We start from the raw sequence: 25269 nt of genomic DNA on the forward strand, positions 1-25269 counted from the left end.
GGCCTCCCATTTGATAGAGGAGCCGAGGCCATGGAGTGAAGTGACTGGTTTGCTGCAGTCAGGACCTGAACCTGGATAACCACTCTACAGCTACTTCATTTTATTTTCCTTTTTAAAATATAAAGACGGAGTCTTGTTATGTTGCCCAGGCCAGTCTCCAACTCCTGGCCTCGAGTGATCCTCCTGCCTCAGCTTCCCAAAGTGTTGGGATTACAGGTGTGAACCACTGCATCCGGCCTCTACAGCTACTTCTAATGCACCCAGTTCTGGCCAGTTCTCAAGGGCCCCCTCTGAGAAAGGCTCTGGGTGATGGAAGGCTCCTTGGATCATAGCTGTCCCCATCCCATCTCAAACACCTCAGGCTAGAGTGCCCCTCGGGCCACCACTGTAGTGGAGCATCCTTGAAAAGACTCTCTGCCAGCCCCCTTCTTCCACGTGGGTCATGGGTGAGAACTGGATGAGCTCGGGGGAGGGGCGCAGAGCACTGTCCATCTCCCATGGCTACTCAGGGCAGCCTCCTTGTCCCCAGGAGCCCCAGAAAAGGACAGTTTCAAAAGAAAAAGTTTCCAGGCCTGTGGACATGTTGAGCAAGTGCCCCTGAGACAATTCCTTACCCAAAGGTGACGCAAGCAGGTCCAGATGTCGAGGCACAGAGCTGGGCACTAGGGTCAGGGAGATTATCCCTGGGACTTTGTGGCTCTAGCCAGGTTCTGGGGAGCCCCAGGAGATGTGGCACACAGGTGGGCAGACCAGGGCTCAGCCTGGGCATACTCTTGCCCTTCAGGCCTGCCTGAGTATTCCCCTTCTTCCAGGCCCCCTCTGATCCTGTCCAAGTCAGGGATACTGAGCAAGGCCTGGGGAAAGGGCTGCTCCCCCAGCGCCCCAGATACCCCTCCCTTTTCTCTCTTGTTCCAACATCATTCTCTCCCCAGTCGGGCCATGGGAAGAATGCCGTGTCCTCTGAACGGGAGCCAAGAGTGACAGGTGGTGGCAGTCCTAGCTGCATGGCCCCTGGTGTAAGAGATCCTCTCCTCCGTCCCCGCCTTCACTGCCCACACCCCTGCCTCTGCCTCTGCCTCTGCCCACCCGGCCCAATCCCTTACAACTGCCCAGGACTGCTCCTGAGCAGCCGCTGGGAGACAGACGGCCACCAGGTTGCCCCTCTCTGCTCCAGGTACCTCTCTCCCCTCAGCAGGCCTCGGCTTCCTGTCTCACTGCAGCCAGATGAGAGGGGAAATTGGACAGCCTGACACACTCTACTCTTGTTTCTGCAGCTAGAAAGACTTGAATTAGACAAGCAGCAGCATACACCTCCCTACCTCATGGCGACAGAAAATGGAGCAGTTGAGCTGGGAATTCAGAACCCATCAACAGGTGCCAAGCTGGGGCAGGAGATGGAGGGAGGAGCTTGGGAAGGGGGGTTTTGAATCCAGGGCTGGGCAGGTTCCTCAGTGGGAGCTCTGTGCCCCAGCCTTTGCATGGTGCATGGGGGGACCCAGAAATCAGAGGAATCTCTGGCTAGGGTTGGGCTGGGTCCAGGGCCTATCTGAAGCCCTTCCTGGAGAGACCAGGAAAATGTGAAGCCACCAGGGATGGCTGCTGGGGATGCACCTAAACAGTCAGGGAAAGGATGATGGGGGCCACCAAGGCCCACCCAAAGGGCTGGAAGCCTCCCACAGAGGCCCTCCAAGGTCATGGCAGCTCATCTCTAGGGGCCATCAAGTGGCCCCAGAGACTCAGTGGGACAAGCATTTGCAAGTTGTTGCCTGGGTGGGAACCTGGGCCCAGAGCTGGTCTCTGCCCAGCCTGGGTGGGAGGGAAGGAAAGGAGGGTGGATCCTGATGGATGTCTCACTTCCTTTGCAGACAAGGCACCTAAAGGTCCCGCAGGTGAAAGACCCCTGGGTGCAGGGAAAGACCCTGGCCCCCCAGACCCAAAGAAAGCTCCTGGTCCACCCACCCTGAAGAAAGATGCCAAAGCCCCTGCCTCAGAGAAAGGGGATGGTACCCTGGCCCAACCCTCAACTAGCAGCCAAGGCCCCAAAGGAGAGGGTGACAGGGGTGGAGGGCCCGCGGAGGGCAGTGCTGGTCCCCCGGCAGCCCTGCCCCAGCAGACTGCGACACCCGAGACCAGCGTCAAGAAGCCCAAGGCTGAGCAGGGAGCCTCAGGCAGCCAGGATCCTGAAAAGCCCAGGGTGGGCAAGAAGGCAGCAGAGGGCCAAGCAGCAGCCAGGAGGGGCTCACCTGCCTTTCTGCATAGCCCCAGCTGTCCCGCCATCATCTCCAGGTGAATATCCCCTCCTGGGAGTGGGGAGGGGTCTTGTGGTTCTGTCCCTAGGGGTCCTGCTTAATTCCCTTGTCTTAGGCATGGTTGTCATCACATTCAGTGCTGGGGAGGGTAGTTCTGACATTCAGTTTCCTCTGTCCTGTGAATTGCCTCTACCGCCTTGTCCCCTGCAGAAACTAGAACCCTGCCACAATTCATACGAGGCTGGAGTAAGAGAGACCCTCAAAGACCGCCTAGGTTGAACATATCTTCTCTAGGCTTCTGGGGTCCCGAGTTCCCCTTACTCCATGGGCTTGGGTCTAGCCAAGGGCAGGATTGAGATGTCAGCCAGAAAGGCTAAAGGTGTCAGGCAAAAGGCTGTGTATTTCCTAGGACATCCAGCATTTTCCTGTTCTTCTTAATATAATTATTGGTAAGATATGAAAAGATGACTAATAACCAGATTGGAGGATCATTGATAATATTTTCATAACCATAATATAGCACATGTGTGATGCAATCAGTTATACTTACCTGAATGCTAATGAGGTCATTAATGATATATTGTAAGCCACAATAATAACATTTACCATATCACTTTGATAATTATGTATTTATTATATCACAACAGATTTTACGAATCAAGAGCTACATAACTCCCTAGTTGTATCCACATGATGATTAACCATATCAACAATCCTATTAATAGTTATTAATGATGTATTAGTGTGTTGGTAGTCAAGATAATGACCACAGCCATGAACATCCCTCAATTTTGTACCAGGTGAATTTGGCTGTATTACACCATGCATTTGGGGTGGGGTTGGATTAGCTCTGCAGATTGCATTGAGACTTGCCTGATGCCACAGGCTGTGGCCGCTGAGGGCTTCACCTCTGTGTTCTCACCTTCTAGTTCTGAGAAGCTGCTGGCCAAGAAGCCCCCAAGTGAGGCATCAGAGCTCACCTTTGAAGGGGTGCCCATGACCCACAGCCCCACGGATCCCAGGCCAGCCAAGGCAGAAGAAGGAAAGAACATCCTGGCAGAGAGCCAGAAGGAAGTGGGAGAGAAAACCCCAGGCCAGGCTGGCCAGGCTAAGGTGCAAGGGGACACCTCGAGGGGGATCGAGTTCCAGGCTGTTCCCTCAGAGAAATCCGAGGTGGGGCAGGCCCTCTGTCTCACAGCCAGGGAGGAGGACTGCTTCCAGATTTTGGGTAGGCCAGGGGCAGGTGGGGGCTGGGGCTGCCCTGGGGCCAGAGGGAGGGAAGGGGGCTGTCAGTCCCAAGTCTCCCTATTCAGAGGTCTGAACTGCCCTGAGCCAAGCCTTACCCAGGCCCATTCATCTAAGGGTCACACAACTCCAGAAAGTATTCCTTTTTTAACGTATATTTATTCATTTGTTTGTTTGTTTTAAAAGATAGGGTCTTGCTATGTTGCCCAGGCTGGCTTCAAATTCCCAGCCTCAAGTGATCCTCCCGCCTTGGCCTCCCGAGTAGCTGGGACTACAGGCGTGTGCAACCATACCTGGCTTTTTTCAATCTTATTTTTTTAAATGTATTTTTATTTTTAAATTTAGTATTCCCTTTTGATAGATGGGAAAAGGAAGGCTCAGAAAAGGGAAAATGAAGTGCCCAAAAATATCCAGTGAAGACAGGATTTGAACCTGTCAGGCCACCCAGACTCCAGAACCCACTTTTGAGTTTTTTGTACTTTGACTAAAATGAGGTTAAAAAAAAGAAAAATCAGGCAGATTATTGGAGCAACACAAACTCGCTGGGCAATGGAATTTGGAGTCAATCTGTAGAAGGGCTCAAATGCCAGGCTTAGTAGCTAAACTATATAGTGGCGTGGGGTCATGGGAGCTATAGAGGGCTCATGAGCTGAGGAGCACAGGTGCCTGTGTGTGGGAGCAGTGACCAAGGAAGCTGGGCATGTGCAATGGGGCAGGACTGTGGAGTGGCCTTCATTGATGATTAGACAAGCAGCCTGTGGCTTGTTCATGGGCTGCAGAGAGCACTGAGTGTGAGTGAGCTTGGCCAGCAGGTGAATAGGGAAAGGGCCTGGGCAGGGGTGCGGCAGGGCTGGAGGTGGGGTGAGATGGGGTCAGGAGAACCCAGAGTGTCCTGACACCCCCCTGCCTCCAGGCTGAAGTGCCCTGGGAGACCCGCCAGCCTGCCTGGTGAGCGGCACCGTGCCACCCAGACAGGGTGGGAGGACCTGGCGGCTGGGCGGCAGCCAGGAGCCCTGCCTCCGCTCCTAGTAGCCGCAGAGACCTCCGCCCCGCCCCGAAATCGCATCCTAGGGTGACAGGATCTGAACCACCTCCAAAGGCCGTCTGATTTATCACCAGCCCGGCTTCCCTGCCGCCTCTTGCTATTTATAAAGAGGTTTCCATTCCTGATGACCGCCTGCCGGCCTGCCAGCCTGCCAGCCTTCAGGGCGAGCGGTTCCCCACACTTGCAGCTAGGTGGCGACCTCTCCCCACCAAACAGCCCGGTCCCCGGTCCCGCCCCGCCATGGGCGGTCTGGCCAGATTGTGGTGTTATTAGGATGGCGGGTGGGCAGGTCCCACCACCTACCCCATTATTCAGACATAGCAACCCCACTGCCTGGCATTCCGCTTTATAGCTGCTGTGTTTGATTGTTTTTGGTGGAAATGCAGATAGCTTGGGATGCAGTCCTTGTGTCTTATAATGCAGAGGGTCCAAAAAGTCCAAGCTCCCATCCCGTTTGTTCTGCCAGGAGAAACTGGTCCTCCCTGATAGGAGTGTTGTGTTGGTGGCAGAACTGACATTTGAAACTGGGCCCCATAGCCCCCATCCTGGAGCCAGGTGTCCCCCAGGTATCACTTGGTGAACTTAACTTCCCTAGATGGGGCCTAGGCCAGCAGGAGGGGGTGGTGCCAAGGGGAATCCTCAGCATCCCCTGGCACTGACCATGAGGGCTGTGCTCTGTCCCCCAGATGATTGCCCGCCACCCCCGGCCCCCTTCCCTCACCGCATGGTGGAGCTGAGGACTGGGAATGTCAGCAGTGAATTCAGTATGAACTCCAAGGAGGCGCTCGGAGGGTGAGATCTGGGACCCCAGCTGGGCACTCATGGACAGAGAGCGCACCGGCCTCCTGTGGCTTCACATTTCCCCTGTGCAAGGCCCAGACACACACCCCGCTGAGACATGGCCACGTGGACACGTTCACCTCTGTGTGGGACACACACTGTGTGCAGCTGTCACATGCTGATGTGCACTCAGTGTTGCTGTCACTTACTTAGACGCACCGTCAGCCATTCAGTGCTTCCGTAGGAAATACACAGCATTTTTCTGTCTGTCTCAGCTCCAGGCACCACACTGACCCCCTCATGGTGATTCCTGCTTTGTAAAAAGCCCTGACTCAGTCTTATACCTCTGCAGATCCTCCCTCTGCCTGAAGGTGTCCTCCCCCAGGGCCTGGGGCCTGCCTGCCCTAAACCTCTAAGGGTCGCATCCCAGGGCCATCCTCCCTACACGCCTGCCCTTCCTGTGCACGTGGTCTGTGTGGTTCAAAGAACCTGCTTCAGCCATTGTCCTGGCAGAACAGCTCACAGCTTCAGGAGGGAGTCAGGGCTGGCTGGGGTGAGTGCTCCCATCTCACCAAAGGGGATCCAGAGGCACCACTGGGTCTGGGACCAAGTTAGGAACAGAGCAAAGGATGCCACTGACCCCGGTGGGCTCTGGGGTCCCCTCACTTACAGCCTCTTCTCTTTCCAGTGGCAAGTTTGGGGCAGTCTGTACCTGCATGGAGAAAGCCACAGGCCTCAAGCTGGCAGCCAAGGTCATCAAGAAACAGACACCCAAAGACAAGGTAGTGAGGTGGGGGGGTGGTGGCTGCCCAGGACAGGGAGGGGATCCTTGGAGTGGGCACCTCTCGCCTCCCTCCACCAGCGCTGCTGAACCTGGGGCCTGGTATGGGAGTTTGTTGCAGTGAAAATACTACACAGACAGAGAGATGGATGGACAGCCCTGCAGCAGGGGCCTGACGACCCTACCCATAACCTGATACTTCAATTAGTGAACTTATCTGGGGACTTCGCCTTTTAGGCATGGGATATTCATGCCCTCTGGTTCAATTCAACAAACACTGATGAGTGTGGGCTCTGGGCCAGGCCCTGTGCTGGGCACTGGGGGTCCGGGAGTGAAGTGGGTATGGTCCCCACCCTCAGGGAACTGACGCCAAGGTAAACAAGCCTGGCCTAGAGCTTTGCCTCTAGCACCCACGGCCTGGGCTGTGTTCAGAGGAGGCCATGAGCAGTGTTTGTTGAAGGAATGAAAGGATGCAGGCAGGTAGAGTGAGGGAGTCTGCTGTGTAAGGAGGTAATAGCAACCTCGTGTGACCACAGCTGTCACTCAGGGAAACTGCGGGGTAGCATGTGGGGGTTCAAGAGAGCTTCTGACTCAGGCCGAGGTGTCAGGGAAGCTTCCTGGACCAGCTGCCTTTTGAGTGAGGGCTTTGAGGAGATATTCCAGTGGAGAAGGCGGGGCAGAGTTTCAGGCAGAGGGGACTATGGGAGGAAAGGCTCGAGGGCCAGAGATAGCAGGAGGTGCTGGGGAGTGAGGTTCTGGGCATCCCAGGCAGAAACTGCAGTGTGGACACAGGCCCGATCCCAGCGAGAGCGTGAGAAGCAGCTCTAGTTGCTGCAGCCCTGGGTCCCCATTATGGCTCTAAGCACACTGGAAGGAGTGCATTTTCTATGTGACAATGTCCTTTTTCATCTCTTCCACTTACAGGGCCTGGGTCCATATTATTGTCTCCTAGGTCCCAGGCCTCTATCACAGGCTCTGGCTCAGCATAGATGTTCAGTACCTACCTGCAGCTCAATTAACTGGAGCCAGTTATCAGTTGATAATTATTGAGCACTTCTCCTCTGCCACTCACTGGGTCAGGGGCTGGGGAAATGTCAGTGAACTAAAAACACCCCTGCCCTCATGGGCTGACATGCTAGAGTGGAGGGAGAGACAACTAAAACATAAAGCAAAAAAAAAAAGAAAAGAAAAGAAGGCCTGGCATCAGGTACTGAGAAGTGCTAGGAGGGAAAATAAAGTCAGGTAAGGTAGAGGGGGTACAGGGCTGATGGGGGCCCTTTTAGATAGGGAGGTGAGATCAGTCCTCTCTGAGAAAGAGGTATGTGAGGTGAGAACTGAATGAAGGGGTGGGTAAAGGCAGAAGGGGAGCCATTCTGGCAGTGAAACAAGGGTTAGTGTTTAACCACTGGATCTGGGTAGGGCAGGTGTGGAGAGAGGCCCGATTTACAGCATTTGCCATTTCTCATGGTGTAAGTATTCCTATTATAGCCAATATATCAGCCTACCAATGTGACAGCTAGCTTGCGACTTTCTGAAAGTGACAAATAATGGTGTCTTAAGCTAGGAAGGCAGTGGTGGAGGAGGTGCGAATGATTGGATGTATAATCTAGCTTGAAGGTAGACGATGCTGAAGAGTTGGGTCAGAGGTGGGGTGTGAGGGCACAAGAGTAAGGGAAGAACTTAGGATGGCTCGTAACTTTTTGTCCTGCACCCTTGGGCGAAGCGTGGGGGTACTTTTGCTGCCAGGCAAGCCGAGAGCAACTCAATTGTGGGGAAGGGACGATGTCTAGGGTCTAATTTTGGACATGATAGATTTGAGATGTCTATTAGACAACTAAGGCAAGTAGACAGTTGGAGATATTGGAGTCTAGAATTCAATGGAGTGCTCAGAGGTTGAGATGTATATTTGGAAATTGATGACTTTGGATAAACTGTAAAGTCATGAGACTTTATGCGGATGCCCAGGGAGAGAGCAGAGAGAGGGAAGTGGTGAGGGAGGAGGATGGAGCCCTTGGCATGCCAGTACTCAGGAGAAGAGCCAGCAGAAGGAAGATGTCCCAGCAGGCATGACTCGGAGTGGTGAGGACCACAGATGTGGGGGTGGGGGAGAGAGGAGAGGCAAGGAGGAGGCTGAGCAGTGATCTGGGCAAGGCTAGCAGGCCTGTTGAAGGGTGCGGGTATGGAGGGTGGGTGGCAGGGAGTGATGGTGCCCAGCTGGTACCCTTGACTTCCCTGATCCCCAGGAAATGGTGTTGCTGGAGATTGAGGTCATGAACCAGCTGAACCACCGCAATCTGATCCAGCTCTACGCAGCCATCGAGACTCCGCATGAGATCGTCCTGTTCATGGAGTAGTGAGTGCCCGAAATAGTGGTAGGGGCTGGGTGGGGGTACCAGCAGGCACGGAGCAAGCCGTGGAGGGGTCTGTGCACACAGCATCGAGGGCGGAGAGCTCTTCGAGAGGATTGTGGATGAGGACTACCATCTGACCGAGGTGGACACCATGGTGTTTGTCAGGCAGATCTGTGACGGGATCCTCTTCATGCACAAGATGAGGGTTTTGCACCTGGACCTCAAGGTACCAGACTGGGGCCTCCTGGGAAGGGTCAGGGGCAGCGTCCGACCCCCTGAGGTCAGTGCTGTCACCAGCCATCCCTCTGCCCTCCCATCCCTCCCTCTCTTCCTTCATCCATCCTTCCCTTCATAGATTCAGAAAGGGTTTATGGAATACTTACCAAGTGCCAGGAGCCGGGGGCACAGCAAAGAGAGAAAGGGGGAAAAATAAAAAAAGACATGGTACCAGCTATCATGGAACTTCTAGTCTAGTACTAAGTATTTGTTGAAAGGGCCTTTTGCAGTCCTGTGAGCCCCAAGCTCAGTGTATCACACAGACAAGTGGCTAATAAGTGTTGCAATAGCACCTGCCTCAGCGTTGGCCCATGATAGGTACTATGAGTGTCTGATCATTTATTCAAAATCAACAAATATTTCTTGAGGGCCTACTTTATGCCAGGCAATGCTCTAGGTGGTAGAGATCCTGTGGTGAACCAAACAGATAAAAATCCCTGCAATCTTGGAGCTCTCAAAGAAGTATAGTGTCAGTGTGGCAATGTGCATGAGGTAGGCGCTAACAACAATGTTTCATGAAAGAATGATGATATCCTTCTTCTTTTTTTTGAGATAGAGTCTCACTCTTTTGCCCAGGCTGGAGTGCAGTGGCGTGATCTTGGCTCACTGCAACCTCCGCCTCCCGGGTTCAAGCGATTCTCCTGCCTCAGCCTCCCGAGTAGCTGGGATTACAGGCACCCGCCACCACGCCCAGCTAATTTTTGTAGTTTTAGTAGAGACAGGGTTTCACCATGTTGGCCAGGCTGATCTCGAACTCCAGACCTCAAGTGATCCACCCACCTCGGCCTTCCAAAGTGCTGGGATTACAGACATGAGCCACTGTTCCCGGCCTGATATCCCTCTTCTGACCTTGCTCAGTACCATGCACATAGTAGGTCAGGAAGAGCAGATCTGCTTTTTTTTGTTTTGAGACAGAGAGTCTTGGTCTGTTGGCCAGGCTGGAGTGCAGTGGTGTGATCTTGGCTTACTGCAACCTCTGTCTCCCGGGCTCAAGCAATTCTTTTGCCTCAGCCTCCCAAGTAGCTGGGATTACAGGCGTGTGCCACCATGCCTGGCTAATTTTTGTATTTTTAGTACAGACGGGGTTTCGCCATGCTGGTCAGGCTGGTCTTGAACTCCTGACCTCAGGTGATCTTCCTGCCTCAGCCTCCCAAAGTGCTGGGATTACAGGTGTGAGCCACCGTGCCTGGCCACAGATAGGTGTATACATTGCAGCAACTCCAGTCAGTTGTCAGTGGCTGTCTGGAGCTGAGTGTGGAGCTCTGGGTGTGGAGCAGGCAAGGGCAGCAGGAGTGCAGGGGGTTGGCAGTCCTCATGGCAGGTGTTAATGCTGTGCGTTAAGTGGCGGGACATGGAATCTTTATGTGGAGGCACGTGAGCACCCATCAGCAAAGTGGATGGTACTTTCATTCATTCATTCCATAAGCATATGCTGGGTACTTTCCTTAATTCATTCGATAAGCACGTGCTGGGTACCTGCTCCTGGAAGGCCCCATGCTAGGCATAGGGACTATGAAGGAAATGGTCCCTGTCTCATGGAGCCTCCAGGGGAAACAGTCATTCATAAAACAATTACTAACTAAATAGGTCATTTTAAGCAATGAAAAGTGTACGAGAAAATACACGAGAGTAATGAGGAATCGCGCTGGGTGAAATTGAAGTCAGCACGGGTCTGAAGCAGGCAGGGAGATGCTGTTGCTGCCTCTAGCACCTGTCCCAGTTTTGCTCTGTGCCCGACACTGTCTGAGTGAGGGTGCCATCTTCCCAACAGTCCCCTGGGTTAGGTGTGTTAATATCACTGCCACTGACAGAGGAGGACACAAACAGGGTGAGGAGGTGGGTTTCAGTGGGGCCAGAGTGGATGCAGGGAATTTAGAAGCTGATGGAGTAAGTAAACCAGGAGAGAGATGCCGGGGCTTGAGCCAGAGTGGCAGTAGGAGAGGGGAGGGAAAGGGGCCAGATGGACGATACATTTTGGAAATAGAGCCAGTCTGATGTGCTGAGGGTTTGCATGTGTGAGGGTTAGGAAAAGAAAGGATCAAGGGTGAGTCCTGAGTTACTGGACAGATGGTGGCTCCTTCACTGAGCTGGGGGTAGTTGGTGCCTGCATGATGACATTGGAAGCCTGCCTTTCCCTCGTGAAGGCTGATTTCTTTGGGGTAGAATAGGATCCCCCAATTAAAATGCAGTGCTCTGGGAAGAAGCTCAGTCATGAGCCTCTGTATCCTAAAATGTGTTTTTTCAGGATAACAATACGTTTTTCATCAAAAAAAGTGTTTCACGGTCAAGTAGGTTGAGTGCACCCCAGCCCACAGGCCATGTCCTGGGTCTCTTGGCTGCAGGGCTTCTGAGGGCCTCCTGTGTGTAGATGGAGAACCTCTGAAAGGAGATTTGAGTCTGCTTCATTTCCCCAAATGCTTGTACCCTGGGACCCTTCTTTTCTTTCCTGTTTTGTGGGACACCAGGCCAAACTATTAAAATCATTAGTATCTGCTCTGAGTGAATCTATCAGTTGTAAGAGAGCCTTCAGAAAGCATCTCATTAGGGGACTTGAGTCAAATGCCCACAGAGCCCAGACAAATAACAAATACATGTTGAATGGGAGGGATCAGGGGGTGGTGGTGACCATGGGAGAGTTGGAGGACGTTTTTCTCATCTCAGGCTGTCAGTGGCAACTTGCTCCAAGCCACATGGCCCATGTGGACAGGGCTTCCGGTGTTTTAGGAGCTGCTGGAATTCAGGGTTTTTGTGCAGAATCTCCTGCCTTTGAACCATTGTTAACTTAAAAATGTTTATACCCTGCAACCTCAGATTAGTCCTGTGTCCTTGTGTGATAGGAAGAGGAAACGGAGGCCCAGAGTGGAGAGGAACTGGGCTTACAGTAACGTCATCCATGCGTTAACTTGGCAGAGCCCCTACTGGGTGCCTTTGTTAGACCCTGAGGGTGGGACCTAGGAGGCCAGGAGAAGACAATCCCTGGCCTGGAAGAGCCAAGCCTGTAGTGTTATGTTCACCCCAGAGTGCAGGATCAGTGGTGGTAGCAGAACATCACAAGGCCAGTCCTGGAGTCAGTCATGCGTTCATTTCCTGGCTCCGTCGCTTACTTGCTGGGCGACTATGGCCAAGTCACTTCTGTGTCTGAGCCTCAGCTTTCTCAGCTGCCAAATGGGAATGGACGGTAATAGTATCTCAATGTCACAGTTTCATCTCAAGGTAACAGTTTATGCCTCCTAGAACTTTGGGAAGGACTGGGGAGCTAAAGTGAGAAAGTGAGTGGACTGGGCCTGATGTTTTGTAGCTCGTCATCCTCACTAACTGGGGAGACAAGAGTAGCGCATCTTCTGGCGACTCTGGAGTGGTGTGAAGCCCCGTGTTCCCAAGAGGCTTCTTCTCAGGAACTGAGCTGGCATCTTCTTTCTCTGCTCTCTGGAGCTTCACGTATCTGGTGGTCGTCCTGCACTGGTTCCCCAGCCCAGGGGCGGGGATAGCGGGCTGTCATGCCTCCTCTCCGCAGGCTTCTGTTTCCCCATCCTCAGAACTGCTAGAATGTGGTGTTCTTTCATGGCCTTAGATGGAGGGAAATCCCACCTGAACCCATCACGGCAGGTCCTGTGCTTCAAGGCCTCGCATAAGCCCCTCTTGGGGGACTTGCCTCAAGATCTCTCTGTGCCCAGAGCAGGCACGGCTGGAGGGTCTTTGGCAGCTGCCCACTCTGGCAGCTTGGGCCTCTGCCTCAGGGAGCCTGGGGTTTGCACGGGCCTGGTGGGAGAGGGAGGGTGAGCTGGTCAGAGGCCAACCCAGGCCACCCCCTTTCTCCTCAGCCAGAGAACATCCTGTGTGTCAACACCACCGGGCATTTGGTGAAGATCATTGACTTTGGCCTGGCACGGAGGTACCACCTTGGGTGGGTGGGGAGGGCAAGACAAGCCTCTGAGTTGGCAGGGGACAGGGGTGGGGTGGAGGGGGCATGGGTATAGGCCAGGAGCTGTGCTCTGAGCCCTTGGTCTCACCCCCAGGTATAACCCCAACGAGAAGCTGAAAGTGAACTTTGGGACCCCAGAGTTCCTGTCACCTGAGGTGGTGAATTATGACCAAATCTCCGATAAGACAGACATGTGGAGCATGGGGGTGATCACCTACATGCTGTGAGCTCCGAGGCGGGTCATGTTTATGGGGTTGGTGGGGCATGGGGGCGAATGGCCGAGGCCAAGATTGGCCCTAGGGTCTTGGTAAGGTGGTCCCACCTCCCCTATCCCTCAGTCAGGGGTTTACTGGGGTTGGGAGTGCTAGGGAGAACAGGAAAGGGGAACGTGGTACCCATTTTATAGATGGAAAAACCAAGGTCCCTATAAAGGCATAGCATCTGGACAGCAGATCTCGGATGACCTGGGGCGGGCAGAGGGGCAGTGGACATTTCCTATGTGCTCACCACATACCTTGCACTCGTCATTCCTCATCTTCACTGTCACCTGGGAAGCTGGGATGATTATGCCCATTTTACAGATGAGAAGAGTGAGGCTCAGAGAGGGGAGGTGACTTACCCAAAGTCACCCAGCCAGATTCAAACCCAGGTCTGTCCCATGAGAGGCTGGGGGTCTTTTCAGCACACGGTGCTGCCTCCTAGGATCTGCCCCTGTTCCCTACCCCTCTGAAGGTGACTCAGCACCTCCAGTCTCACCTCCCTGCCCCCTGCTATCCCCTCCCTCTAGGCTGAGTGGCCTCTCCCCCTTCCTGGGAGATGATGACACAGAGACCCTAAACAACGTTCTGTCTGGCAACTGGTACTTTGACGAAGAGACCTTTGAGGCCGTATCAGATGAGGCCAAAGACTTTGTCTCCAACCTCATTGTCAAGGACCAGAGGTGAGGCTCACCCCAGAACCTGAACTGTATGTGTGCAAGCTTAGCGTGTATGAGTGCCGGCAGGGCGGGAGCCAGGTAGAGAGGCCAGCTGAGCCCCTGGGGCCTCACGAGCATGCAGCCCACCGTCACCATGCTGCCTCTCCCCCAGGGCCCGGATGAATGCTGCCCAGTGTCTCGCCCACCCCTGGCTCAACAACCTGGCAGAGAAAGCCAAGCGCTGTAACCGACGCCTTAAGTCCCAGATCTTGCTTAAGAAATACCTCATGAAGAGGCGCTGGAAGGTACCGTTGGATTTGGGTTGGGGAGGGAGGGCTTTCTAGTGGGAAGAGCTCCTGGTACCAGATCCCAGCCTCCACCGTCCCTGCCTTGGCAGGTTCTGTTGACCAGGCTGGGCCCTGTCTGGAAGACGGGGTTGACTTTTCTGTTTTTGCCCTGGGCTGGCTCCTGTCCTAGAGTGGAGACCTCCACCCGGCCTTCCACCCAGCCCCATCCATCTGGGGCTCTGGCTTCCCTCCTTCATTTTTCAAATATTTCTTGAGCATCTACTACTTCTAGGCATTGGGATATAGGAGTGGACAAAAGAGACAAAGATCTCAGTCTTTGTGGACTTACTTTTGGTGAGAGGTGGGGCATTTTCTCCCTTTTTTTTTTTCTTTCAATACAATCTTGCTCTGTCACCCAGGCTGGGGTACAGTGGCGTGATCTCGGCCCACTGCAACCTCTGCCTCCCGGGTTCAAGCAATTCTCCTGCCTCAGCCTTCCAAGTAGCTGGGATTACAGGCACCCACCACCACACCTGGCTAATTTTTGTATTTTTAGTGGAGACGGGGTTTCACCATGTTAACCAGGCTGGTCTTCAACTCCTGACCTCGTGATCCACCCGCCTCAGCCTCCCAAAGTGCTGGGATTACAGGCGTGAGCCACTGTGCCTGGCTGAGGTGGGGCATTTTCTAGAGCCCTGGGGAAATAGGCAGGGTTAAAGAAGGCTTTAGAAAAAAAATAAGGGCCTTCTGTCGGGGAGAGGTTGCACTTTTATTTTTATTTTTTTTAGAGACAGGGTCTCACTCTGCCTCCCCAGCTGGAGTGCAGTGGCGCTATCATGGCTCATTGTAGTCTCGACCTTCTGGGCTCAAGTGATCCTCTCCTTTGGCCTCTTGAATAGCTGGGACCACAGCCATATGCCACCACATCCAGTTAATATTTTAAAAATATTTTTGTGGAGATGAGGTCTCGCCATGTTGCTCAGGCAAGCAATCCTCCCGCCTCGGCCTCTAGAAGTGTTGGGAATACAGGTGTGAGCCACTGAGCCAGCCTGCACTTCTAAATAGGGGGGTCAGGAAGGGCTCACTGAGAAGCATGTGAACAAAGACCTGAAGGTGGGGAGGGGTGAGCCATGCCAATACTGGGAGAAGAGTATTCCAGGCAGAGGGAGTAGCCAGTGCAAAGGCCCTGAGGCAGAGGTGTGGTTGGAGAGTTTGAGGAACAGGTAGGAGGCCAGTATGGATGGAGTGGAGTGAGCAAAGAGGTAAGGAATGAAGTCAGAGAGGAAGAGGGGGACAGGAGGTGGAGGGACTCATCAGCCATGGCAAGGGGTTTATCTTTTACTTGGAGCAAAACTGGAGCCATGGGAGTGTTTGGAGCAGAGCGGTCCTTGGTTCAGGTCTGGCTGACCTATCCGTTGAGTGAGGGGACTCCTGGACAATACAGTGTCATGGCGCCTCCCGTGGCTGTTTTGGGCACTGCACCTTCCGTAGCCTGTGACCCTCCTGGACTGAAGGGGACTTACAGGGTGCTCAGACACCCTGCAGCTGCCCCCCTGCCCTGGTGTTGACTGGGACTCCCTCTCTTCTGCCCTCTAGAAAAACTTCATTGCTGTCAGCGCTGCCAACCGCTTCAAGAAGATCAGCAGCTCGGGGGCATTGATGGCTCTGGGGGTCTGAGCCCTGGGCGCAGCTGAGGCCTGGACGCAGCCACACAGTGGCCAGGGCTGAGGCCACACAGCCCAGAAGGCCAGAGAAGGCAGCCAGATCCCCAGGGCAGTCTCGCCAGGACAAGGCTGTGCCAGGCTGGGAAGCTCGGGGCTCCGCACGCCCCCATGCAGTGACCGCTTCCCCGATGTGAGCCGCCTCGGAGTGTGGCCTGGATCCATCCTGCTAGCGCCTCCCCAGACAGGGCTCCAGCCTGTCGGCCACACCCCAGACTCCAGGCCCGCGTTGAAGCCGCTCCCGGTTCCCTCCCCAGCTCCCCGTCTTTGAACTGCCGCCGTGGTGACCCCTGCTTTGCCCCACTGGGAGTGTCCTCAGCCTGGGCCTCCTCCTAGCTGGAGTGACATGGCTGGGGGTCTCAGCATGTAGGGCTTCTGTGGTTGTGGATGGGAGGCTCCTGGCGGGGCAGAAAGGCCGCAACGCTGATTCCTAAGGCCCAGCTGCCAGGGGAGACAGAGCAGGCTTTGTGAGAGCGGACCTCCATGCCCCCGCTGCCTCCCCACTCCCAGCAGATAAGGCCGAGCCCACACCATCTGGCCCAGGCTGGCCCCCACCCACCTTCCTTGCGACCACCAACACACAGGAACTCTGTGTGAGAGAGAGGGCGCCCAGCCCAGGCCTGGTGGAGGGGGAGGGGAGAAGCCAAGGGACACAGGAGACCACCCCTGAGCTTGCCTCAGGGCCAAGCCGGCCCAACCCAACCACTCGGGGCCCCAATCTTGGGGGTCACCCATGGCCTCAGATGATGGGGTCAGCAGGCCCAGGAGAAGTAGGAAGGCCATGGGGCAGCCCCCAATCTGCTCTCAGCTTGTGCCTTGTAAATAAATGTACAGGTTGGATGTGGCCTTCTTCCCTCTGTGTGTGCCTGCACTGGTGTGAGGTCGCTGATGACCACAGTTCACTGACCACCTACTGTGTGCTGGACACTTTAGCAATATCCGTCAGCTCACAGTTTGGTGGTTCATGCAGGCTCAGGTGCCAGTCTGCCCAGCACATGATGTGGGCAGGTGGCTTCTGCATGTTGTGCCTCAGTATCCTCACCTGTGAGAGGGAGGTCACAGCAACAGCCTACACCGGGTGTGTGATTACTGTGTGCCCAGCTTTACTTAAAGCGCCTGTGCTGTGTTAACTCATTTACTCCTCACAGCAAGGTTACGAGGCAGGATTGATTGATTGATTGATTGATTGATTTATGATGGAGTCTCACTCTGTCACCCAGACTGGAGTACAGTGGTGTGATCTTGGCTCACTGCATGCAACCTCCGCCTCCTGGCTTCAGGTGATTCTCATGAGGCAGGTATTATTATTCCTGTTTTACAGAGGGAGAAACTGAGCCAGAGAGAGTGGGCAGCGCTAGGATCTACTTCATAGGGTGGGGCCATGGCTGCAGCATCAGTCAGACTGAGGTAAGGCACTTAGGGCTGTGCTCGGCCCAGGGAACGATAATGTTCTTATCCTTACTCCACATATGAAGAAACTGAGGCTCAGAGGAGAGAAGGAACTTGAATGCCACTCAACAAGTCAGGAACTGGGGCTTGAAAGGAGCTTTTCTGTCTCCCAGAGCAAGGCTCTACCCATGCGTTCACTCTGCATCTCACCAGGACAGGGTGTAAGCAGAGAGTCCAGTCTCCAGGTAGAGGCCAGGTCTGGCAGGCCTGCGATGCCTTTGCTGGGTCTACAATGAGGGCCTCAGGGGAGAGGACTGTTCTCTGATTTTTCCCAGTGGCCACCTCACCACAGGCCAGCAGTGAGGGGCAGGGGAGGCTCCATCTGGGGGCAGCCCAGAGGGCAAGAGAGCTGAGCCCTGATACAGTGCAGCCTTTCTGGCTGTGAGGACGACTGAGAAGTGGGACTGGCCTGTGGGAACAGAGAGGTTCCAGCAGGAAGAGCAGAGACAGCAGTTAACATGCATCAAGCACCTGCCGGCTGCTGGCCCTGGGCACCACATTGTGTTGACGATCACATCGGCTGCACACGGTGACTCTGCGAGGTGTTGTGTCCCTTTCTCAGAGTGGGGAGCCAAGCCTCAGAGAGGTTCAGCCACTTGCTCAGGGCCACATAGTTAGTCAGTGGCAGAGCCAGGATTTGTACCCAGATGGTCTGGGCCCAGAGCCCCTGCTCTTCACCACTGCCTGCCTCCTGAGAAACCTTAGGCTTGCCCTTGGACAGAAACCTTGACAGTTCATCCCATCTCTCTCCTGCCTCCATGAACACTGGTCCTCACTGTGATCCCCACCCTGTTTGAGCCGGGGAGTTCAGAGTCCGGTTGCAGCAATATCACTTGGGGTGGTGAATGGGTGACTCTGAGGCCTGAGCCTGACTCGCAGTCTGGGGCTTGGGGGGCCTGGGGAACCTGGCTTGGGCTCTTGGTGGGAGGTGCGCTTATGGGCAGGGCCCCTAGGGCTGTGGATTCCTGCCTGCCTGCCCGTCCGACACCTGCCAGCTGGGCCAGGCCTGTGGTTTCCTCTGAGTGGTTTTCTCGGCCTCCCTGGCTCCCACCCAGGCTGAGCCTCGGCCACACAGCATGTTGATGAGGGATGAGTCACCTCCGTGGGGGGGAGGGAAGGAAATGAAGTCCAGCCACAGCAGAGATCCAGGGCCTGCATCCAGCTGGGGAAACTGAGGCCAAGATGGGGAAGGTCCCTCATCAGAGACAGGAACAGCTGGAACTAGAACCCAGGACTCCTGACTCCCAGTGCACGCCTCAGTTTCCCCCTCTGTAATATGAAGTTGATAACCTCAGCTCTTTTCTCCTCTGCCACTCCTAGGGCCATTGTGAGAGTTGAGAGACGGGATGGGGTGCTCATGCACCATATTTTACAGGTGAAAAAAACAGGTTCAGAGAGGGAAAGTGACTTGGCCAAGGCCACACAGCAAATTAACATGTCCTGTGCAAGAAGCCCATTCAGAACCCAGCCCCACCCCTTCCCAGGAGCACACCTTAGAAAGCTCTTTATGGTTCATCAGGTGCTTCCTTTGGGCCTCCCCTCATCCCCAGAGGCAGAGAGTATAGATTCGATAATATGGAAGGGGGAATGTGGGTTCGGAGAGACCTTGTTCCCACTGAGGGCCACAGAGCACACTCAGGGCAAAGCTGCAGCCATGGCCCCTATGGAGAGCTGGGTCTGCCTCTCTGCAGGCTTAGGCCCCAGCCCCACTGCTTTCAGGAATGCTCCCATCCCTGGCAGCTACAAGGAAGAAAGATTTTTCACGCTAGGAGCTGCCCTGATGGAGGGAGGGAGCCCATAGCTGGTCTGGGATTGCCAAGCTGGACCAGGACTGAGCAAGGGTTCCTAGGGCATCAGTTCTCTGGGTGTCAGGCTGAGCTTCCCTGCCCCTTGCATGGTTTGCTGTGCCCACCACAGGCACCAGGGCCATGGGCCCCTCCTGTTCAGTGTTCGTCTCAACGCTGATGCTGTGTCCTTCCCCTGCAAGGCACCTCTATGCCTGGGCTTCCCCTGAACGGGGTCCTGGGCCCTCTTTGTGAGCTAAGAAGGGTTAACACTGTCAATGGGAGCGCTCCTCCCAGTTGGTCCCAGCCCAGAGAGCTTTCCTCCAAGACCATTTCCTGCCTCAGGGCCTTAGCCAGGCCCACAGTGACCACCCCCCATGGGTCTGGAAGCCACTAAGGCCACATCTGGTTTGGATTACATCAGGGCTGGTGACGCTGCCTTTTCCTGTCTGGGTCCAGTGGCCTTGAATTCCACTGGCCACCTTGGACCCAACAAGACAGTGGTGGGTAAAGATTCAGCCAGTGATAGGGCTGCGCCGAGGGCATGGAGGAGCCAGGGCTGTCCTGAAGGATGTGCCCACCTGGACCATCTCCTACCTATGAAGCTACCTATGCACCCGTTTCTTCCTTCATGTTAATGGGTAATATTTATTGGCCACCAGGCACTATACCAAGTGATTCCCATCAATTAACTTATTTTGTCCCCACCCTATGAGTAGGTATTTTCATTATCAACATTTCACAGATGAGGAAACTGAGGCACAAGGAGTGTATGGACAAGTGCCAGCTGATGAATAGGGGAATCAGGATGTGAGGCAGGCCATCTGACTTCCCACACAGCAACCACTTCACAACCATTTGTTGAGCCTGGCTCTGGGCCTGGCACCCAGTGAGAGCCTGGGGATGAATGAGTCATGGCCCTTGCCCTTGGGGCGCTCACAGCCTCTGGAACCCCAGTGGGAGGATGAGGATCAGGGTGAAGCTGGAAGGAATCTCATGAAACCATGAGAACAGGAAGGAGACGCTAACCCCTATTCTCTTCTCTTCAGTGGGAGTCACACCCAAGCTGAGGGCACACAAGGAGCAGGGCTTTTCCAGACAAGAGAGTGAGGAGGGTGTTCCAGGCAGAGAGGACTGCTGTCCAGAGACTTGGAGCTGAGTATAAGCTCATCTTGGAGCCGGCCAGTAGGGCTTTTGCATCAGATGAAGCAGGAAATAGGTCTGGAGAAGTTAGCGGGAGCCCGAATGGCAGGCTGACCTGAGACAATGGGGAGCTCTGGAAGGGAGGTCAGAGATCCATGCTTACAAAGGATCCCTGCAGCCAGGGAGGTCAGTGAATGGGAGAGAGAGGCTGGAGGCAGGGACACCCGGTGGAGGCTGAGCCATGTCTGCTTGAGAGGATGTTAAGAACTGTGGGGAGGAGATGGGGGAGATGCCTCTAGAGAGATAGGCCGATGACAGAGAGATTGGGTTCCAGGTCAGACAGAACAGTGTTCGTACCTACTTATTTGCCCTCCCTGAGCCTCAGTTTCCTGTCTGTAAAATGGGGTAAGAATCATACCTGCTTCCCAGGATAATGAGAAAGTTACATGGGATCTGTAGGTGGAGCCTGGTACAGGCTACTGAGCTTATGTTTGTTTCACAACTATTTCTCCGGCCCCGGCTATGTTCCAAACGCTGCCCTAGGTGCTGGAGACAAGCAATGAATAGACAAAAATTCCTGGCCTGGTGAAGCTTCATGCCAGTGGGGGAGACACACTGAATGGCAATAATGAATTTAGAATGTGTTAGGGGTGGGGGAAATGGGGAATGTGGTGGCCAGGCAGGGCTTCTCTGAGGATATTTGAACAGAAACTGGAGGATATGAGGGAGTGAAGCCTGTGGACATTCATGGAAGATAAGGCAGAGCCAGCGTACAGACTGCTTGGAGTGAGTGAGGGGGAAGGAAGGAGGAGCTGGGGCCAGACCACAGTGGCCCTCGCCTGTTAACGAAACAGGGAGCCTTGTTGGGGGGGCTTTGAGAATTTTTTTTTTTTTTTTTTTTTTTGAGGCAGAGTCTTGCTCCATCACCCAGGCTGGAGTGCAGTGGCGTGATCTCAGCTGACTGCAACTCTGCCTCCTGGGTTCAAGCGATTCTCCTGCCTCAGCCTCCCGAGTAGCTGGGATTACAGGCGCCCACCACCATGCCCAGCTAATTTTTTGTGTTTTTAGTAGAGACGGGGTTTCACTATGTTGTCCAGGCTAGTCTCGAACTCCTGACCTCAGGTAATCCACCAGCCTTGGCCTCCCAAAGTGCTGGGATTATAGGCGTGAGCCACCGTGCCCAGCCTTGAGATTTAATTCATGGCAAATTAATGAATGGTGACCATGACTCCACTCCTAAACCTTTATGGAGGGACTGCTATGTGCTAGTCATCGAGTTAGGGAAGATGACAAAACGCATAAGGCAGACCCAACCCTTGGCCCGTGAAGTTTACATTCTAAGGCAGAGACACAATAAAACGTGAGTACGTGCGCACATGTGTAATTCTACATTGCAGCAGATGCTATGTCAGCAACATAAATGGATGCCGAGGGAGAATAATCTGGGGGCATCCAATCAGATAAGGAAGTGCAGGAAGGCTTCTCAGAGAAGGTGATGTGATGTGGGTCGTGGATGTAGAGAGGCAGCCAGTGGGGGCCAAGGGAACAACTGCTGCAAAGGCCTAGAGGATGGAAAAGAAACTCATGGGGAGGTGAGTGTCCTAAGGGAGTGGGAGGGTCAGCCCTCTCTTGTTTGTATGCTCAGGGCAACCTCAAAACTGGCCCTGAGGGCTGTGGTCAAGAGGAGGCAGCCCTGGTCTTTCCCGGGACACCAGGCTGGGTTCTGGCTGACAGTGGCCTGTTTTTAGCCAAGGAAGTGTTTCCTTCTGCCCCACCAGCTGCCTCCCTGAGTCACCACCTAGTACCAGAAGGGTGGGAACAAGAGATTAGGCACCACTGGACCTGTGGAGATGTGGGTTTTGCCCTGTGTGAAGGGAGAGATGGAGAGGACTACGCTGAGGGCATGAGGTCCTCCAACGGAGTTGTTTTATTAATAAATTCTAATTTCATTCCTGTTGACTGAATTGCACAGGTAGTGTGCAGGACAAGGCTTCCCACATACCAGTCCTGGGGACTGGAATCATTGCTTCCATTTTACGATAAGGAAACTGAGACTCAGAGAGGTGAATCCACTTGCTCAAGGTCACACAGCAAGGAAGTGAAGATGCCAGGAACTGAGTTAAAAGCCTTGTCTGTGTAACAGTCCTTCTTCTCCCTAAATCCTGTCCTCCTGCCTCCACAGCAGCTAGGCATTCCTCTGGGGCGTAAATCAGGTTAAGGGAGACATGTCCAGTACCCACATACCTATTTATTGTACTTAACAAACACTTATTTTATTTTTTTGAGACAGAGTCTCACTCTGTCGCTCAGGCTGGAGTGCAGTGGCATGATCTCAACTCACAGCAACCTCTGCCTCCCAGGTTCAAGTGATCCTCCTGCCTCAGCCTCTCGAGTAGCTGAGACTGCAGGCATGTGCCACCACACCCGGCTAATTTTTGTATTTTTTGTAGAGACAGGGTTTTACCCTATTGGCCAGGCTGGTCTTCCACATTTTACAGATGGGGGAAACCCAGAAAGGGGAAGCAACTTGCCCAAGGTCACACAGTTAGGACATGGCACCTGGTCCATGGAAGTCTGGGTGTGGAAGGGATGTTTTGGCTGAGGCCTGGATTCCTGGATTGCATACTCTCCCAGCAGGCGGCATGCCAGGCTGGCCGACACAACCTCCCGGCTTTTTCTCATCACTGTGGCAGCCTTGCAGGGCCCTGCCCTCCAAGGGAGAGGGTCTTCTTCCCCTCAGCCAAGGCACTGTCTGGGGTGTGGGCAGGAGTGTCTAACTCTGGGCCATGGAATGCCATAAACCAGGGAAGGAAGGGGGCGGGCGGAGAGCAGGCTGGAGATAAGGCATCGGGAAGAGGGGCTGGCTGAGAAGGCCAGCCCTGTGGGTGGGTGAGGGTGGCCTCCCCGGGGGCCAGGAGTCCTCTCCTCTCTTGGGAGAACAAAGGCCGAGGCCCAGCAGGTGAAGCTTCGTAATGGTCTTTCAGAGCTGCCACACTTTTGTGGGAAGGGGCCGGCCACCTGGAAAGGCAGTGGACTCCCGGTTCCTGGAACCCCATGTAATGTCGACCATTTTAATGTAGAGAGGATTCAGAAATCGGGCAGGAGATGCCCTTCCAGCTCTGATATTCCAGGAATCTGAGTTGCTATGATTAAAAACTCTGGAAGATTCTGAAATAATCATTTCAGATTCTGATTCTCCCATTTTAGGATTTGATTTGTCTAACTCTGTAAGGGTCTCAATATCCTTTTTTGCTCTCACCTGCTAAAGAGGAGGAATGGGGGGACTGGAATTCCCTCCTAGAGACGGACACGCTTCCTATGAGGAGGGTCCTTGTTCCAACAAGATGGCCCCATCCCTCCCCTCCAGAGCTACATTAAAGCATCAGAGGGGGTGCCATGGATGGGTTGAGAAGCGGCTCTGCTCCTGCCTTGCCGTGTGACCCTGGGCATGTCACCTGTCTTCTCTGGCCTTGGTCTCTCCATCTGTGCCAAGGGGCTCTATCTGGGTCGACAGAGGCATTCACTGTCCCCGCAACCCCTGTCCAGAAGAGGGCGGTCAGGTGGGAGGTGGATGTTGGTCGTGGAAAGAATGTGAAGGCAGGAGGCCCCATGGGTGGGGTCCCTGGGCTGGGCAGCTAGCCAAGGGTGCATGAGATCATGGTGTCTCCTTGCCCAGCACCTCCAGAGAAGGGACCTCCTCCAGGCCATCCCCCAGGTCAGATCCATTCCTGGGACTCAGACCCTGAGTCAGGCTGCCCTTCCCCACAACCACTGGGCAAAGGGAGTGAAACGCAGAGAGGTGGGCACTGGTCCAGGCTTATATAGTGAGTCCAAGGCATGCGCTGAGTCCAGGGTCCTGCTTGGGGGGTTGGGACTGAGGGGGCCTGTCTTCACTTCATGACTATGTTGGAGGCCAGAGAGAGATGTGCAGAGGGGGCTCTGAGCCTGCATGTGGGCGACCCTTTCGCACATTCCCTCGGGACAAGGGATGAGCAGGAGACTCAGCCTCCTTCTGCACAAGTCCCCACCCTAGTGCAGAGCTAAACTTCCTTGGTTCAGGGGGATGCTAGGGAGTACAGCGGCAGAGGCCTGGGCTCCCCCAGCCCAGTCGGCTTCCCATCCTCCTAGTAGCTCAGAACCCAGGCTGGGAAGGGACTGGGGTCACCAGGGCTCCACAGGAATGTGCAACGGGAACAGCGCCCAGCAGAGGCCTCCTTCCCTGACCCAACTGAAAAAGAACTCTCACCCCTTTGAATCTGTCTGTCTCTGCCTCTGCAGGGTCTGTCTTTCTGCATCTCTCTCTTTCTCTGTCATATACACACACGCAGCCTGAGACACACTGATCCATACAGGCACACACCGTGGTACAGACTCACACAAGAGCCTCCTTCCCCCTCCTCACCATGCCCTGCACACAGAGGGCCTTTCCTCTCCCCTCTGCCCCATGAAGCTGCCCATAGGAGGCTGCACAGACCCTTGCTCCTTCTCCCCATTGTTTGATGGGTTCCGGGCTGGGGTTCAGCAGGCATGGTGGGGAGGGGCCCCACAGCTGGCCAGGCGTTTTCCCAGCCCCTCTCACTCTGCAGGTCCTCCTCCACCCCAGCTCTGAGACTGTGGGAACCAGACAGTTCGGGCTGTCCAGCCGGGCTCGCTTCCTCCCAGGCCCCAGGGGACCTGTCGGGGGAGGAGGGAGCAGCAAAGGCTGGAGTCCTCGGGGCTGCCTGGGCAAGGGAGGGCCTCTGGAGGGAACAGGGCTGCCTGCCCAATAAGGGGCCTCCAGCCCCCTGGGTGTAAACTTGTGGGACATAAGACACTCTAGACCACATACCAAAAACCAGAATAGGGGTGCCCCAGCATCCCTCCCTCCTCTCCCTATGCCCATGATCCAGATAGGAGGACTAAGGCTCTGGGGAGGAAGCCATTCGCCTCTGCTCCTCCAGTACTGGGGTCTGTGAGGACAGCGACGTTTCAGATTCCTTCTCTGTTCCTCTAACGAGGACCAAGAATATCCCCATTTCTCCTGCTTCCTCGCGAAGGGGTAGTTAGAGAAGGTCAAAGGTCAGGGCTCAGTCACTTCTGAATGGTACCTAGGACAGTCACAGCCCATGCTGCTGGCCCCAAGCAATGCCGTCTTTAAGAGTCACCAGAGGACCTCAGGGAGCTGGGGGCTCAGGGAAGCTCCCCCATTAATGTGGGAAGTCCAAACGGGATAGGTGCTGCCTTTTGAACTCTGGGTGCCCTGTCTGCACAATGGGTAAAGGGTGCCTTTCTAGCCCTGGCCTTCCAGGATTGCAGCAAAGCCTTCCCACCTCTGGGGGCC

The 25269-nt window shown here is 54.6% G+C and overlaps 1 protein-coding gene across 1 annotated transcript; it reads left to right on the forward strand.

Moving 5' to 3' along the window:
• Positions 1-1099: 1099 nt before the first annotated feature.
• On the forward strand, positions 1100-16413 carry MYLK2 (myosin light chain kinase 2). The gene is made up of 13 exons (XM_054466894.2): positions 1100-1174; positions 1275-1374; positions 1866-2286; positions 3179-3477; positions 5226-5331; positions 6008-6101; positions 8344-8453; positions 8536-8677; positions 12549-12619; positions 12744-12872; positions 13437-13589; positions 13738-13870; positions 15449-16413. The coding sequence occupies exons 2-13, from the start codon at positions 1323-1325 to the stop codon at positions 15527-15529; spliced, it is 1791 nt and encodes a 596-aa protein (XP_054322869.1). The 5' UTR covers positions 1100-1174; positions 1275-1322; the 3' UTR covers positions 15530-16413.
• Positions 16414-25269: the final 8856 nt, after the last annotated feature.

Source organism: Pongo pygmaeus, chromosome 21 (genome assembly GCF_028885625.2).
Source record: "Pongo pygmaeus isolate AG05252 chromosome 21, NHGRI_mPonPyg2-v2.0_pri, whole genome shotgun sequence".
Classification (NCBI taxonomy): domain Eukaryota; kingdom Metazoa; phylum Chordata; class Mammalia; order Primates; family Hominidae; genus Pongo; species Pongo pygmaeus.

Coding starts and splice junctions, on each gene's coding strand:
- MYLK2 (XM_054466894.2), top strand. CDS start 1,323: ATGGCGACAGAAAATGGAGCAGTTGAGCTGGGAATTCAGAACCCATCA. Junction 6,102..8,343: donor AACAGACACCCAAAGACAAG/GTAGTGAGGTGG, acceptor CCTGATCCCCAG/GAAATGGTGTTGCTGGAGAT. Junction 8,678..12,548: donor TTTTGCACCTGGACCTCAAG/GTACCAGACTGG, acceptor CTTTCTCCTCAG/CCAGAGAACATCCTGTGTGT.